General features: G+C 47.5%; 1 protein-coding gene across 2 annotated transcripts in view; it reads left to right on the forward strand.

Moving 5' to 3' along the window:
- Nucleotides 1–4,132: 4,132 nt before the first annotated feature.
- Nucleotides 4,133–15,720, forward strand: part of SLC25A15 (solute carrier family 25 member 15) — a 42,837-nt gene continuing 31,249 nt past the window's right edge. Inside the window, exons 1-3 of one of the 2 annotated variants that reach the window (XM_059996103.1) lie at nt 4,133–4,283; nt 7,176–7,300; nt 10,717–10,975. In XM_059996103.1, the coding sequence (XP_059852086.1) occupies nt 7,246–7,300; nt 10,717–10,975 (314 nt within the window). In that variant the 5' untranslated portion in view covers nt 4,133–4,283; nt 7,176–7,245. Of the gene's footprint in view, nt 4,284–4,373; nt 5,022–7,175; nt 7,301–10,716; nt 10,976–15,720 lie in introns of those variants that run through there. The other variant, XM_059996104.1, reaches the window with a different exon arrangement.

Here is a 15,720-nt window from a genome sequence, read left to right on the forward strand (position 1 = left end):
TCTAATACAGGTCTTGGTGAAGAGCGGGGGTTTCAACGGGCAGGATTAGTTGGGATCATCCAGTCCATATTGACATGTAATCTGCCTTCTAAAATTTATATCCTGAGCATTCTTCCATATCCTAAATACATGGTAGGGGACCTTCTTGATTGCCTAATAGAACTCTGCTTTATTTTATTTTACTTTTTTAAGGTCTGCAGTGGTGATGTCTCCGGGAAGGTGGGTCTCTCCTTATTCCCAAGAGGATAAACCAGAGGTTGACAAATCATGGCCTGGTAGCCAAATCTAGACTGCCACTTACTTCTTTATGGTCACGAACCATACAAAATGGTTTTTATTGCTTGTTTCTGTTTTTTACAGTTTTAAATGATTGAAAGAAGTTAAAAGAAGAATAATATTTCGTGACAGGTAAAAAGTATATGAAATTCAAATTTCAGTGTTCATAAAGTTTTATTAGAACACAACCACACTTATCTGTTGGCAGCGTCTATGGCTGCTGCTTTATAACAGCAGAGTTGAATAGAGGCAAGAGATTGTATGCCCTGCAAAACCTAAAATATTTCCTAGCTGGTCCTTTTCAGAAGAAGTTTGCTGACCCCTGTTCTAAACCAATCATGTTAACTTCATTCTCTTCCCAATGTTTATGTTTGGGGGAGCATGAGACCCAGTTCTGGGCCAATGAAATATAAGGAGAAGTTTGACAGAGGGCTTCTAGGAAAATATTTTTCTCTGATAAAAAGTTAGTATGGGAGAATGCTTCCTGCCTTTGGATGTCGCATGTGAGAATGTGATCAGTAGAGCTGTGGCAGCCATTTTGTGGTCATGAGGAAAAGCGAAGAGAATCACAGAGAAGGGGGCCCAGATACTTTTGAGCTGCTAACTTAATCAACCCTGGAACTTCCTACTTCTAGATATATTTTTATATTCAAAATAAATATACTGACAGTTGGACATTCTATTACTTGCAGCCAAATATGTACTAAAACATATGAGAATATGATTTTTAAAATTATGGCATAGTATTTCCTCTTATTGATAACCCATTAAGGTTTAACCATTTATGGGCATTTCTCCTAATTCTTTGTGTTATCTTATTTTTAACACATATTTTACAAATTCAAACTTAAGGCTCATAAAACGTGCACATTTGCTGACTTCCTTTTTCTTATTTTTGCTTGTACCATTAAAAAGCTGACAAGGAAAAGACAAAAGAAATTGTCCCCCTTTAAAATATGGCCCTAACAACTCTTTCATGAGACACGAATTACCCCCTTATTCCACATTGAAAGACAGAAATCCAAACCCATGTTTATTTCAAATACATACTCTACCTGATTCCAAAAAATTTTGAGGGAGTTTTCAATAAGTTACATCAGCAGCCAGGAATGTTCAATGGGAGTTGAAATTGTGTAATCAAAGCATTTTTTTCTTCTTTCTCATTAACTAAAAGTACCCTTGAATCAGAGATAATTTATATTTTTGAATTATTTGCAACTCCAATTAACACTTTGTTAAAACACACCCACATGGTTTCAGGGTCCAAAGCCTTCAAGTGGTGAAATGATTTCTCCTTTTAGTATCATTAACCAGCACATTGTGAAATTCTGTTGAAACAGCAAAAGGTCCCTTTTCCATGTAACCACTCTGTCTGTCCCCTCACCTCTGACCTGCGTCATACCTGCCCTCTCATCCCAGAGCCAGCCCCACTGATGTTCCTGGATTGTGCAATCCCAAGTTCAGCAAACAGATGCCTGGAGCAAAGAGGTCAGTGCATTGACTTATTTGCTGTTTTGAACCTGGATCTGAAATACCATTGGGTTGACTAACCTCTATGGAGAGCAGTGATGCATGACTCTAAAACTCTGTTCTCAAGAGGCCATTGGGTTGCTGGGGAATTACCCTTAGGACAAAGCTTGCATGGACACTTTCATGATTTAATGCCAACCAGGTGGTTTGCCAATCCATTCCCTGAGCTCCTGTGAGATGTTAAGCTTTTCTACATCTACATATTTCTCTATTCCTAAAGCAAAGATAGCAGATAGGGCCACTGCTGTGAAGGATTTTAAGCAGTTGAGGTTATTTTATAAAATATTATGGAGGGAGATCTATTCCAGGAGAAAGGACTTCTGGTTCCTGCAACCCTCTTGCTTTTAAGAGGAAGCCTTCTGGGAGGTATTAATGTACAGTGTAGCAGTTAACAACACAAACTTGGTTGAGTCCCAGCTCCCCCCTTAGTAATTTGTTTTCGAATTATCTGCCACTCCAATTAACACTTTGTTAAAACACACCCACATGGTATCAGGGCCCAAAAGCTTCAAGTGGTGAAATTATTTCTCCTTTTAGTATCATTAACCAGCACATCGGGCAAGTCACTTGACCTCTTTAAGCCTCAGTTTCTTCACCAGCATCATTGCCAGCCGTGGGGTACAGCAAGCAGGACAGCAGGCAGAGAAGAGTTTGTGCAAAAAGGCAACTTTGCAGATTAGGGGTTAAAGAGTTGCACAGAAGCTTCCTAATTGCTTCTTAGTTTACAGAACTGAGGCTGAGGGTTGTTTAGGGGAGGCGAGGGAGAGAAGAAATGTAAAAGGCTTGGGGAGAGTGATGAGAGTTTGGGACAGCCCTTATGAGGGTAGGAGAGGAAGGTGCTAAAGCCAGAAAGTATCAGGGGGGAGCTGATAGCTCAGGGAGACCCAGATCTGGAGTAGCAGTGCCCTCCCCTGCCCCCATGCTGGATTGCCCCCAAGGCTCCCACAGCAGGGGGTTGCAGAGGAAGCCAAGATACTGTTACGTGATGGCTGGGGTTTAAAAGGGTTAAATGACTCACTAAAGTTCACAGAGATTTTAACACAAGTGGCCTGGCTCCAAGTCCAGCTCTTTCTAATCTGTAATAGGAGATCTAAGCCTGTCCTAATTAGCTCCTTTGGGCCTCATCTTTCTGGTTTGCAAAAGCCAGGTGATACTGAAAGTCCTAGTCCTATAGGACGTTATACCATAGGTTCTGTCCTGATCTGCTTCCCACTTGTTATGTTACATGTCACTTTGGGCAAGTCACTCAAACGCCGTGGCTTGCTTCTGTAATTAAATTTTGTTCTAAAGCGCAGCAGAAGACGGTCTTGGGCTGGGTTGAGGAGGGCCCTTGTTTATCAGGAGCTCTGAACCTTCACAGCACCTCCCCCTTTCCCTCCTTCCCCAAGGTCTATTCAGCTCGGCACCGGTGTTTAAGGACTAACACAAGTCACCTCAAATATTTGTCACTGGCCCTCACCCGAAATCACTTAAGTTACATTGGCCGTAGTCTAACACCACATCCAAACAGGGCAGAAAATTGTAAAAGAAAACGATAGCACGGTTTAAGGAAGAAAACACGGTGTAGAAAAGGAAAATAAATCCATGAGGTTTGAACCAAAGCACTCCGAAGGCCGCGGCTGTTAACATCGAGCAGCTGTCAGTAATAGACCAAGACACTTCCAGCTGTGCGGGTCTTAGCCTGGGGCACTAGAGAAAATTCCTTTACTCCCGGTGCACAACAGACTCCTGCTTTCTAATAAAATTCCAGAGAACCATAGAACTAGCCTATAATTCACTGGAAACTAAAAGGACATTTAGAGTTACAGTTTTCATCGGTGGGTGTGCTTTCCGAAATGTCATCGGTGGAGATGGATGTCCTCGCGGAGGGCGGACTGGGAAATGTTTGGGGTTTTGTTTTTACCAGCAATAAGCAAATTTATTTTTCATCACTACCTTTCCAGTACTTTCGCACTCAATTATAACATAAAATTAAAGCCTTGAGCCCCGAGTCCCTGCAAAGCTAATCAGCCTGAAGACTTCAGTCCCTCGTCCTCACTCCGACACCCCCCGCCCCCGCCCCCGCCCCGCCTGAGGTCGAACTAGAGACGAGCTCACCGAGGGCCTCCGGGAACCGAACGGCAGGAAAGCGACGTGGAGGCCGCGGCTCCCAGCCCTCCCCCCGGCCCCGCCAGCCCCTCCCGCTCCCGGCGCGCCCCCCGGCCCGAGCGCGCCGCCGCACCGCGCCGACTTCCGCTTCCCCGGCAGGCGGGAGGCGCCCCGGCCCCGGCCCCGGCCCCAGCCCCAGCGCAGCCCCTCCCGGCCGCAGGGGTCGCTCCTGAGCCCGCGGGGCGCCTGCCGGCGGCAGTCTGGCGCGGGAGGCGGGGCGGAGGGCCGGCCGGTAGCCCACGTGGGTGTTAAGCGGCCGCCCCCGCCGCCGAGCCAGAGTCGAGAGCTGGCGGCGGAGCGCGAGTAGGACGTGGCCAGTCGGCACGGCGGTGAGCGCAACTCAGCCGGGCGCTCGCGGGCTGCAGGCAACCGGCCGGGAGGAGAGGGAGGGAGAGGGAGAGGGAGCGGGCGGGCCGGCCGGCCGGCCTCCGCGCCTGGGCGGCGTGACCCTCCCGGGAGGCGGGGTGGAGATCTGGGGTCCCGGGCCCGCCGCGCCGCACACGTGCCCGGGGGCCCGCGGGCGCCGCCTTCCCGCGCTTTGCCTGGGATTCCATGGAGACTCGGGCCCCGCCGCCTCCTGCGCGCAGTGGTCACGTCCCGGGAAAGGTTGCCCTCATTTGCCCGGTCGTAGTGTCATGCCGGCACCGCGCCGGGCAGGGAGGGCGGAGGCGCTTATGAATGGGAGACCCTCGCAGGTTGTTGTGGCAGAGTCAGCGAACGTTTAGGGCCGGGAAGACAACAAAGTTGGAAGTTGTCTCCTTAAGCTGACCCTTGTGCGGATCGGGATCCCGAGCCCCGGAGCAGGAGCTCCCGAGCCAGCTGCTGAGCGGCGAGACTGGTTTGCATCCCAGCGCCCGTGGGCCCCACCAGCTCTGGGCGCTCGGATGGCGGGCGCCAGCTTCGGCCTTGAAGCTGGAATCTTCCCGGAGCAATTCGTGTTACCTAGTGGGGAATGCGGCCTCCTCGGATTCTCCCACACGATAAGTTAATTTCCCGAAGGAATGAAAAAGATACATGGTCTGCGTTGTTTCGTTTGGAGTTTGACTCCGGTGTAGTTTGAAGGAAGGGTAAGGGGACGCTGAAAGGATTCCGTTTTTCTCTTCCAGTTGATACGAAGGCTCACGAATCAGTTTAATTAACTCAACTTGATCAGTCTGGCTGCCTCCACGCCCCATTGCCTCCTTCAAGCCAAAGCTACGCGTAATTTGAAACAGATGCCCCTTCTGAGTTAATCTGTTAAGACTGTTTGTTAACTGTTCTAATAATTCTACAAGTAGTTATTTGTAGGAGTTGATGTGTTTGTTTGACTTGCCTAAAAGGGTCGAATCTAAAAGGGTTGAATTCGCATTGATGACACAGTACCATCTGCTGTGCCTCTTCTAAGAAAGAAATGTCCACCCCCGCCAAGGGAATGGGCTGCATTGGATGTGACCTGTCTGTGACTCCTTTCCCCCCTTGTCTCCATTTTCCTCTAAAATGCAGGGTTGGGTGTTTTGTTTTCTCTTTTTGGCCAGGTGGGAATACTCTGCTTGATAGAACAGACCCAAAAGGCAAGACTTGAGTTGAATCCTGTCTCTGCCACGGACTTGTTGTATGACCTTGGACAAGTCCTTGTCTTCCTCTGGACTCAGTTTTCCATCTGGAAAAGGAAGAGATTGGGTTAGGACCCTGATATCCTTCTCTAGATACTGGATGGTCACCGTCTTATCAACCTTAGTAATTGGTACTGCCTCTCCAGGTCTATCAGTAACATAAAGTCAGTGTTTTGTACATCTAATTGTATGTCTAATTTTAGTTGCTTTATTAAGTAGTGTTCTTGTGCTGTTGCTGGTTTTAACATTTTTTGTAAAGATTCTTGGTGTCTAGTCATTGACAACATGCTTCAAGTGGTTAAAAAACTTCTTGGTGGCTAAAATTATTCTCTGCTGCTGCTGATTAGGAAGATGTTGGTATTCATTGGTCATCCAGCCTGCCCACCCCCTCCTCTGAGAGGTGTCCTGACTGGGATCACACAGGTCTTCAGTGTGATGGATAAAAAGCATTCCTTGTTATTCAGGCGTTAAGTCAGTGACATAGCTTGAAAATCATACAGAATTGGTTTCTGTATTGGTTATTTTAATATTCTATGTGAATGAAACACCTCTCCTTTTCTAGTCAATGTTAATTAAGTCCATGCCTTGCCAATGGTTGATTTTTGTCTAAAGTAGAGGAGTAGACCCTGGTTTTCCGAAACTTCTAGGCTCCAGCTCAAACCTACTGAATCAACATTTCCAGGAGAGCAGCCTGGTTATTGGAATGTTTAACAAGTGTCCCAGGTGATTCTTATCAAGCAAATTAGGGGCGCAATGGACCCAGGGGTTGCTTCTCAAAGTATGGTTAATAGCCAGGCATTATCAACTTCACCTGGGAGCAGGTGAAGGCAGGCAGCATTTCTGGTCCCACTTGAAGCCAATCACATCAGAATCAGCCTTTTAACAAGGTCCCCAGGTGATTCGTGTGCATGTTTATGGTTGAGAAGTTCTGGAAGGCCTATGATGATAGTAATGTTTGGTGCTGTGCTTTGTAGTAGTTCTAAGACCTCCTGGTGTGTGTTCACAGTTCATCGTATTTGTCCGATGTGGCTGTTTGATTGCCCTCGTATTATAATGATAGTACTTTTATTTTTCACCTTGTATAGATGGGAACCTCCAGCTTTAGGGGCCCAAAGGGCCACCATACCAGTGGCAGAGCAAGCATTCAGACCCAGGCGTGTGTCACTTGGCCGAGCTCCTAACCCATTCCTTTCCAGGCTACTGTTTTGTGACCTTCTCTTAGGGTCTCAGGCCGCTGTCTGAATTTGGAACAGAACCCAGTGGATTGATGGTTTAACTTAGGCCTCTGAAAAACTGGTTTGATGGGGCTTGGGACGTGCGGTTGGCTTACTTATTGGCATTCGTTTCTTGAGGGTTTCAGAAAGGTTGGTTGAAGTGCCCTCACCTGTGGCTGTAGCAGTGCTACGTGAGCAAGGTTTTTGGTCTGCGTGCTTTTCATGGGGAGGTGGTGGGCAGGGAGAAGGGGAGGCGGATCACTAAGCTGCTCTGACAGCTCGAGCCCCCTCCTTTGGAGCAACGTAGAGACAGTTTCCCGGTTCCCTGAAGTTCAAGTCCAGTAGCTAGGCAGCAGGCCTAGAGAAAGGGGGGCTGCGGAGGCCCGACTGATGGTGAACTCTTGCCTCCTTCTAGGAATATGAGGTGCCCATTGTAAGCTCGTGAGAGTTGCCCTCCGCGGAACCCAGCAGAGGAGTGGGCAAACATGAAATCCAATCCTGCCATCCAAGCTGCCATTGACCTTACGGCGGGGGCCGCAGGTAATCCCAGAGAAAACCCCTCCTTTGTTCCTCAAATACCTTCTGCAAGTGAGCTCTGGTGAAGACATTGCCTTTGTAGCTCCAGAAGCGACATGCCTTAACCCTGGAATGAATCCACTTAATACAGGTGTGATGCTGTATTGCAAACACAGCAGAAGGTAGAGTAGTTCCCGCTGTATTAGAGCTATGAGTCAGGGTATGGTGTGGGAGTGTCCCCGGGTGACAGCTGGAACATACCACAGCTCAGAGCTGAAGCCGCTCGTCCATTGCCATGTGGCTGGGATATGCAGGATTCCACCCCAAGCCTGGCAGCCTTCAGAGGCCTTAGAGTGCAAAAATAACACTGTGCCATCTCTCCAGGGAAAATCCTAGTTACTGTCCTTACAACTGCTGGGGGAGAGAAAGGATACCCTTAGAAATGTCATTGGTAAATCAGGCTGACTTTTTACTGTGTCTTAAAGCCCTGAAAGGAGGGGCCCCAGGATTGGCCGAGGAGTGGTGGGCGGGGCGAGTGCTGGGGCGGACTCTGGCCCCACTAGGCACCATCGAGTTCTGGACAGCACCTGCCACCGCAGGCCACTCTTTAGAAAGGTCACCTTTTTTCAGCCTGAGGCAAGTGACAGACTTGGAAGTGCCTGGGTGGTTACTTGGTTCTCCAGATTCCTGGATGATTCTAGGGCTGGAGGAGCGCTGGAATGCCCATACTTCCCAGATGCAGACCCTGGCTTACCCTTGCCTCCCTCACTGATTCTTATATTGGGTCACCGCTCCTTGGAGTGAAGAGGCCAGGGGAGCCGGTTGCCCATTGTCCTTTTATCTGGTGGGACCTCCTGAGTCAACAGATCAAGAGCAGTCAGAGCCGCCTTCTCTCATCCTGTCGTCGTCTTTTTTTTTTTAATATTTATTTATTTGGTTGCATCGGGTCTTAGTTGCGGCTCACGGGCTCCTTAGTTGTGGCATGCGAACTCTTAGTTGCAGCGTGTATGTGGGATCTAATTCCCGGACCAGGGATCGAACCCGGGCTCCCTGCGTTGGGAGTGTGGAGTCTTTTTTTTTTTTTTTTTTTTTTTGCGGTATGCGGGCCTGTCACTGTTGCGGCCTCTCCCGCTGCGGAGCACAGGCTCCGGACACGCAGGTTCAGCGGCCATGGCTCACGGGCCCAGCCGCTCCGCGGCATGTGGGATCTTCCCGGAACGGGGCACGAACATGTGTCCCGTGCATCGGCAGGCGGACTCTCAACCACTGCGCCACCAGGGAAGCCCGGGAGCGTGGAGTCTTAATCACTGTGCCACCAGGGAAGTCCCCTGTCGTCTTCTTAATTGTAAAAAAGAAATCATGGGTTCAGGGAAGATCGAAGTATTTTTCCATGAACCAGAAATCGGCCAAAGTAGGCTCATGAGGAAGTCTGCAGACACTGATAAGTTCAGGCGAGGGCGCTCCCAGGTCAGAGACGACAAGGAGCAGGGGAACCAAGGGCTGCCTGGATTCCACCCCACGGCCTCTTACGCGCTGAGTGCCTTTGGGTCAGCCCCTCACCCTGCCGTGGAATCAAGCCCCCCAGGCCCTGTGCACCATCCCCGACCCCTTCACCACTCCCCGCTCCCCCAATGCCATACTGCGGAGGATGCTGACTTTGGCAACAGTGGACCCACTTGCTTGCCCTTGGCATCCTCTTACCCTCCCGTGAATGCCTGGGCTCAGTCTGTGTCTCTGCAATAGAAGGGCATTTTACCCCATGAGGGATGCTCAGCTTTTGGAATTTTATATCCTTCAGTCACTCTATCAAAGATAGACTGTAGGATCTGTTGTGATAGAATTAAAATGCATCTAGGTTGTCAAAATTATGAACCCACTTTAAAATTTCTGACATTCACCTCTTTTGGAATTTTTTTTTTTTTTTTTTTTTTTTCCTGCGGTACGCGGGCCTCTCGCTGTTGTGGCTTCTCCCGTTGCGGAGCACAGGCTCTGGACACGCAGGCTCAGCGGCCATGGCTCACGGGCCCAGCCGCTCCACGGCACGTGGGATCCTCCCGGACCGGGGCATGAACCCGTGTCCCCTGCATCGGCAGGCGGACTCTCAACCACTGCGCCACCAGGGAAGCCCCTTGGGAGTTATTCTTTTTTTTTTTTTTTGCGGTACGCGGTCCTCTCAGTGTTGTGGCCTCTCCCGTTGCGGAGCACAGGCTCCAGACGCGCAGGCTCAGCGGCCATGGCTCACGGGCCCAGCCGCTCCGCGGCATGTGGGATCTTCCCGGATCGGGGCACGAACCCACGTGCCCTGCATGGGCAGGCGGACTCTCAACCACTGCGCCACCAGGGAAGCCCGGGAGTTACTCTTAACAGCCCTCCCTCCATCTCTACTTTCCACAACTTCATTGGAGTAACTGTGTATTATGTCTAAGTTATGAAATTGCATTTCTGAAATACGTAAGCCTTCTCTTCAATTTTGCTGAGGTTTTAGTCACCTCATCCAGTGGCTGTTTCCTGACACAAGCACGGGACGTCCCAGGCCCAAGGGGAGGTGGAAGCATTCACCAGTGACAGACAGTTCCCCAAATGCTGACCCAGTTCAGGGTCTGGAGATATTACAGGGTTTAATAGTTCATTCTCCTTACATTCAGAATTTTTATCGAAGTAATTGAATGCAATTCAATGCTTTTGTCGTATAAAAGCATATAAATATATGATTTATGCTAAGCAGGGGTAAGTTTCAATCCATTTCCTGTCTGAATACAAATCATTAATTGGTAGAGTCCAAATAAGATGTTTTCCCATAGGGTCAAACATTTAGCTCTTCAGGGACTAATTAGACCCTTTGTTTTCTTTATCTGTGGCCTATTCCTCTGTTATTTCCCTGATAGTCATTAGGACCACTGGGCGTCAGACAAAAGAGTGATTAACACCAGACTCTTCCCTTCCCCTTCTTTTATGTGGACGCACACACAGACACAGTTAACCGCTGTAAATGAGCCACTTGTGGCGTAGCAGCCAGTATGTTAGAGCCTTATCCTAATGCTCACATTAACCTGATAGGGAATCGAGGCTCGGAGGTCACGTCGCTTAGCCAGGATTTCACAGCAGAGTCGGGCTTTGAGCCCAGGTCCCTCTGACCAGTGCTCCTGAACACACGTCACACCTTCACATCCGGTGGCTTTGACTGTCAAACACACGTCCTCTCCTCTACCGAGTTGAGCTCCTTCAGGGCTGGAGCGGGGTGCCAGACTCATGAAGGACCCCTAGAAGTTTTATTGGACTGAGCTAGAAGGGTTGGCGGGGGGGAGGAGGTCAAAATGAAGTGACCCAGAGGTAAGCCCTGCGGTGGGCTGCCTGTCCCTCATCTCCATGGGTCCTCGAGGCCGCACTCTACCACGTGGCTGTAGACTGGTGCTGGACGAGGATTCCTGTCCTGGTTGTAGGGGGCACAGCATGTGTACTCACCGGGCAGCCCTTCGACACCATGAAGGTGAAGATGCAGACGTTCCCCGACCTGTACAGGGGCCTCACCGACTGCTGCCTGAAGACCTACTCCCAGGTGGGCTTCCGGGGCTTCTACAAGGGGACCAGCCCAGCGCTGATTGCCAACATCGCCGAGAACTCCGTCCTCTTCATGTGCTACGGATTCTGCCAGCAGGTGGTACGGAAAGTGGTTGGATTGGAAAAGCAGGCGAAGCTGAGGTGAGTTGAGGTCACTGAGACCTCTTTGAGAAACAACACTTGTGTAGTCAAGCTTTTTGTGAGACCTTATGGAGAAGAACATTTCCGTTTTTACAATAACTACTTCCTTTGATTAAGAAGTCATACATTGCCATCATAGAAAACTGGGGAAACGCACATGTGTTATGCAAAAGGAGAGTTGCCCATAATCCACCGCATAGAAACAACCACCCTCACGTTCCTTCCATTCTTCAGGAAGATGCTTTTCTTTCTTTCTTTAAAAAATTATTATTTTTTTATTATTTTTCTTTTTTTAATTGGAGTATGGTTGATTTACAATGTTGTGTTAGTTTCAGGTGTACAGCAAAGTGAATCAGTTATGCATATATATATATATATATACACACACATTCTTTTTCAGATTCTTTTCCCATAGAGGTTATTACAGAATATTGAGTAGAGTTCCCTGTGCTATACAGTAGGTCCTTGTTGGTTATCTGCTTTATTTAGAGTAGTGTGTTTATGTTCATCCCAATCTCCTAATTTATCCCCTCCCCCCATGTTTCCCCTTTGGTAACCTGAAATTTGGTTTCGAGATCTGTGAGTCTGTTTCTGTTTTGTAAATAAGCTCACTTGTGCCATTTTTAAAAATTAAATTCTAAATATAAGTGATATCATATGATATTTGGGGAAGATGCTTTTCAAATGCTGCTGTTGGTGCCACTTCTCTGGGCAGAAGTGCAGAACTTAAACCATAGATGCAACTTGTGACCCGAGCTTTGGGTTTCACGTCATCAGCAGAATGCAGGGTATTGGAAGAGCCAAATAGGTTTGAGGAAGAACTTGGAATTTTAGGAAGGGTCAGAGCATCTGAGAAGATGCAGGTGAACCTACTGTTTCATTGGTCGAGTCTGCCCCAAACATCAGACTTGGGTGTGTAGTTGGTCATTCCTTGGGTATTTATTATACCGAGACTAAAAGGAATTCAGAAACCACTGGGATGTTTAGCCTTTACTCCTTTGAACAGTGATTTATTTTATAAGTTTTCACTCTTTTTAAAAAAAATTATTTATTTATTTTTGGCTGCATTGGGTCTTTGTTGCTGCATGCGGGCTTTCTCTAGTTGCGGCGAGTGTGGGCTACTCTTCGTTGCGGTGCGCAGGCTTCTCATTGTGGTGGCTTCTCGTTGCAGAGCACAGGCTCTAGGCGTGTGGGCTTCAGTAGTTGTAGCATGCGGGCTCAGTAGTTGTGGCTCGTGGGCTCTAGTGCTCAGACTCAGTAGTTGTGGCACACAGACTTAGTTGCTCCGTGGCATGTGGGATCTTCCCCGACCAGGGCTCAAACCCGTGTCCCCTGCATTGGCAGGTGGATGCTTAACCACTGTGCCATCAGGAAAGTCCCCATTGGTTTATTTTAAATCATTTAAAATTATTGTTATGAGCTTCGTGGTTGCAGAGGGCAGTCTTGCCTGTTGTTTTGGTGGGAATTCAAGACCCTATTGCAAACACAGGTCCCATGTGGCTAAAGTAGGTTCCTTTTGTACTGAAGTCTTTGGGGGTGCCTGGAGATGTGCCCATTTATAGCAGGCATCCCATCTTGATAGATGGAACTTGTTTTTTAAAGGCTTGGGACCGGATGAGATCCCCCAGGGAGACAGTGTTTATAGGACTGAGCACAGATCCTAGGACCCTCCAGCAGGGAGGGGTCAGGAAAAAGAGGAAGTAAAGAAATGAGCAGAAGATAAACCAGGAGAATGTGGTGTCCCGTGGTAGAGACAGACAGGAAGGGCACTGCAGTGACTGCAGCTCTTTGCACTGGAGCGAGAGACTTCCTAGCTGAGGAGACCTGGAGCTGAGGTCTCCGTCAGCATCCTTGGAGAAGGACAGGGAAATGGAGCAACCACAGGAGATTCTGGAGCAGGTTCTGCAGTGAAGAAAGCTTCCTCTTTCACTCGGCCTAACCCAGCACCCACGTCTTTTTTGAACGTGGGGGACAGGAGGGGGGCTGCAGCTTTTTCATCCTGCAGAACAGTGGTTGCTCATTACCAGTGAGCAAATGCTGCCTGAGAGCTTACGAAGCTCTGACATGCGCGTCGTGCTTTCTTAGCCCTCACCGTGGTCCTGCGCGAGAATCCAGGCAGGTGATGGTATCCGTTTTATAGATGGGGAAACTCTGGTACAGATACTGATGTGCTGAAGATCACTGGGTTAATAAGTGACAGAGCCGGGACTGCAGCCCGTGTCTTCTGCACCCCCAATCCGGCATTCTTCCCTCAAGACCACAGGCGGGGCTCTGGAGTACTTTGTAGGGGTCAGGTCTAGAGAAAACATTAATAATTACACAGAAGCAGGGAAAGGAACTGCTTGTGATCACCTGTTACGAATTTCTGCAGTGATACAGTAAATATTCTCGGTTTGAACACTCCCTGAGTAGCGCTCTCTTTTCACCTTTGGCTGGACGGGCTCTGACACAGCAGGAGTGTTTAGGAACATGTTTGTTGAGTGGGTGACAAAACAGTTGATTCCTCCAAAATCCCATCCTATGCCGACTGCCATTTGAGATCCAGTTCTAAACGTTTCTACTATAGGCACAGCCTGGGGCCCAAGTCCCTCATCTCATGCGCTGGTAGGTGAAAGCATTTATTAGCCAGAGTCCACTGCAGATCTGACTTGGCCCCGGGTTGCCCTGTATCAGCATGCTTGGGGTTCGTTCAGGCGTTACCGCCTCTTGGATGAAACAGCCGTCCGTATCTGTCGATACCACCTTTGTTCCAGCGAGACTGGCAAACCCTGGTCAATGACCCTGATTGACTACGGCCTGTCAGCAGGTTGACAGAGAGTCCCAGAGGGAGGCCAAGTATGGATCTGCAGACTGGCCAAGAGACAAACCCTTTAAGCTTTGGTTTTGACAAACAATTTAAGTAGGAGTGAAGGGGGTAGGATAGAGGGGATGGCGTCGGGCACTTCCCACCCCTAGAAAAAGCCGCGTGCCGGTACAGTTGTGGAGCTGGCTCTCCTAGTGACCGTCTGACGCGTCATTCTTTAAAATCGAAAGGAAGGCCACACTGCAGGCGGTGTCTTCCTCCTGAAAGTAGGCCTGCTCCAAGCCAGCTCTTCTGAGGCCCGGCTGTGTTAACAGGCCAGCTCAGCCCTGGGCACCCACTTCACATCCACCTGAGGCACCAAGGCACCAAGGCCAGACCACCAGGGATAGGAGATCGGGACCGGGATGGTAGGCAGCCCTTGGCTTTGTGCAGGCACACGTCAGATATTTGAGGTTCGGTTCCAGACCATCTTGCAAATTTTTTGGTTTCCCAGTGCATATAAAGCTGTGTTCACACTGTACTGCAGTCTGTGCAATAGTGTTATGTCCCAAAAAGAATGTACCTACCTTAATTTAAAAATACTTTATTGCTAAAAAAAATGCTAACCATCCTCTGACAACTCAGGGTTGCCACAAACCTTCAACTTTGTTATAAAGCAGAAACTAACACACCATTGTAAAGCAATTGTACTCCAATAAAGGTGTTTAAAAAAAAAAAGAAAAAGGAATTTAAAAAATGCAGTATCTTCAAAAAGTAATAAAGTGAAGTGCGATAAAACAAGGTTTGCCTATAGTAACGTTTGACCTCAGTTTCTATAACTATTAGTTCATTGTAACTTTTTTTATGGTTTCAAAACACTTTTTATAAAACATTTAAAATTTTTTTATTTTATATTGGAATATAGTTGATTTACAATGTTGTGTTTCAGGTGTACAGCTAAGTGATTCAGTTATACATATATCCATTCTTTTTCAGATTATTTTCCCATATAGGTTATTAAAGAATATTGAGTAGAGTTCCCTGTGCTATTCAGTACATCCTTGTTGATTATCTATTTTATATATATGTTAATCCCAAACTCCTGATTTATCCCCCCCCACCATGTTTCCCCTTTGGAAACTATAAGTTTGTTCTCAAAGTCTGTGAATCTGTTTCTGTTTTGTAAATAAGTTCATTTGTATCATTTTTTTTAAGATTCCACATATAAGTGATATCATATGATATTTGTCTTTCTCTGTCTGACTTACTTCACTTAGTATGATAATCTCTAGCTCCCTCTGTGTTGCTGCAATTGGCATTATTTCATTCTTTTTTATGGCTGAGTAATATTCCACTGTATATATGTACCACATCTTCTTTATCCATTCCTCTGTTGATGGATGTTTAGGTTGCTTCCATGTCTTGGCTGTTGTAAATAGTGCTGCTGTGAACATTGGGGTGCATGTATCTTTCTGATTTGGTTTTCTCTGGATATATGCCCAGGAGTGGAATTGCTAGATCATATGGTAGTTCTGTTTTTAGTTTTTTAAGGAACCTCCATACTGTTCTCCATAGTGGCTGTATCAATTTACATTCCCACCAACAGTGCAGGAGGATTCCCTTTTCTCCACACCCTCTCCAGCATTTATTGTTTGTAAGCTTTTTGGTGATGGCCATTATGACTGGTGTGAGGTGATACCTCATTGTAGTTTTGATTTGCATTTCTTTAGTAATTAGTGATGTTAAGCATCTTTTCATGTGGTTTTTGGCCATCTGTATGTATTCTTTGGAGAAATGTCTATTTAGATCTTCTGTCCATTTTTTTTATTGGGTTGTTGTTTTTTTGATATAGAGCTGCATGAAGTATTTGTATATTTTGGAGATTAACCCTTGTCAGTCACTTCATTTACAAATATTTTCTCCCATTTTGTAGGTTGTATTTTTGTTTTGTTTATGGTTTCCT

This window comes from Delphinus delphis, chromosome 18, assembly GCF_949987515.2.
Source record: "Delphinus delphis chromosome 18, mDelDel1.2, whole genome shotgun sequence".
In the NCBI taxonomy this organism is placed as follows: Eukaryota; Metazoa; Chordata; class Mammalia; order Artiodactyla; family Delphinidae; genus Delphinus; species Delphinus delphis.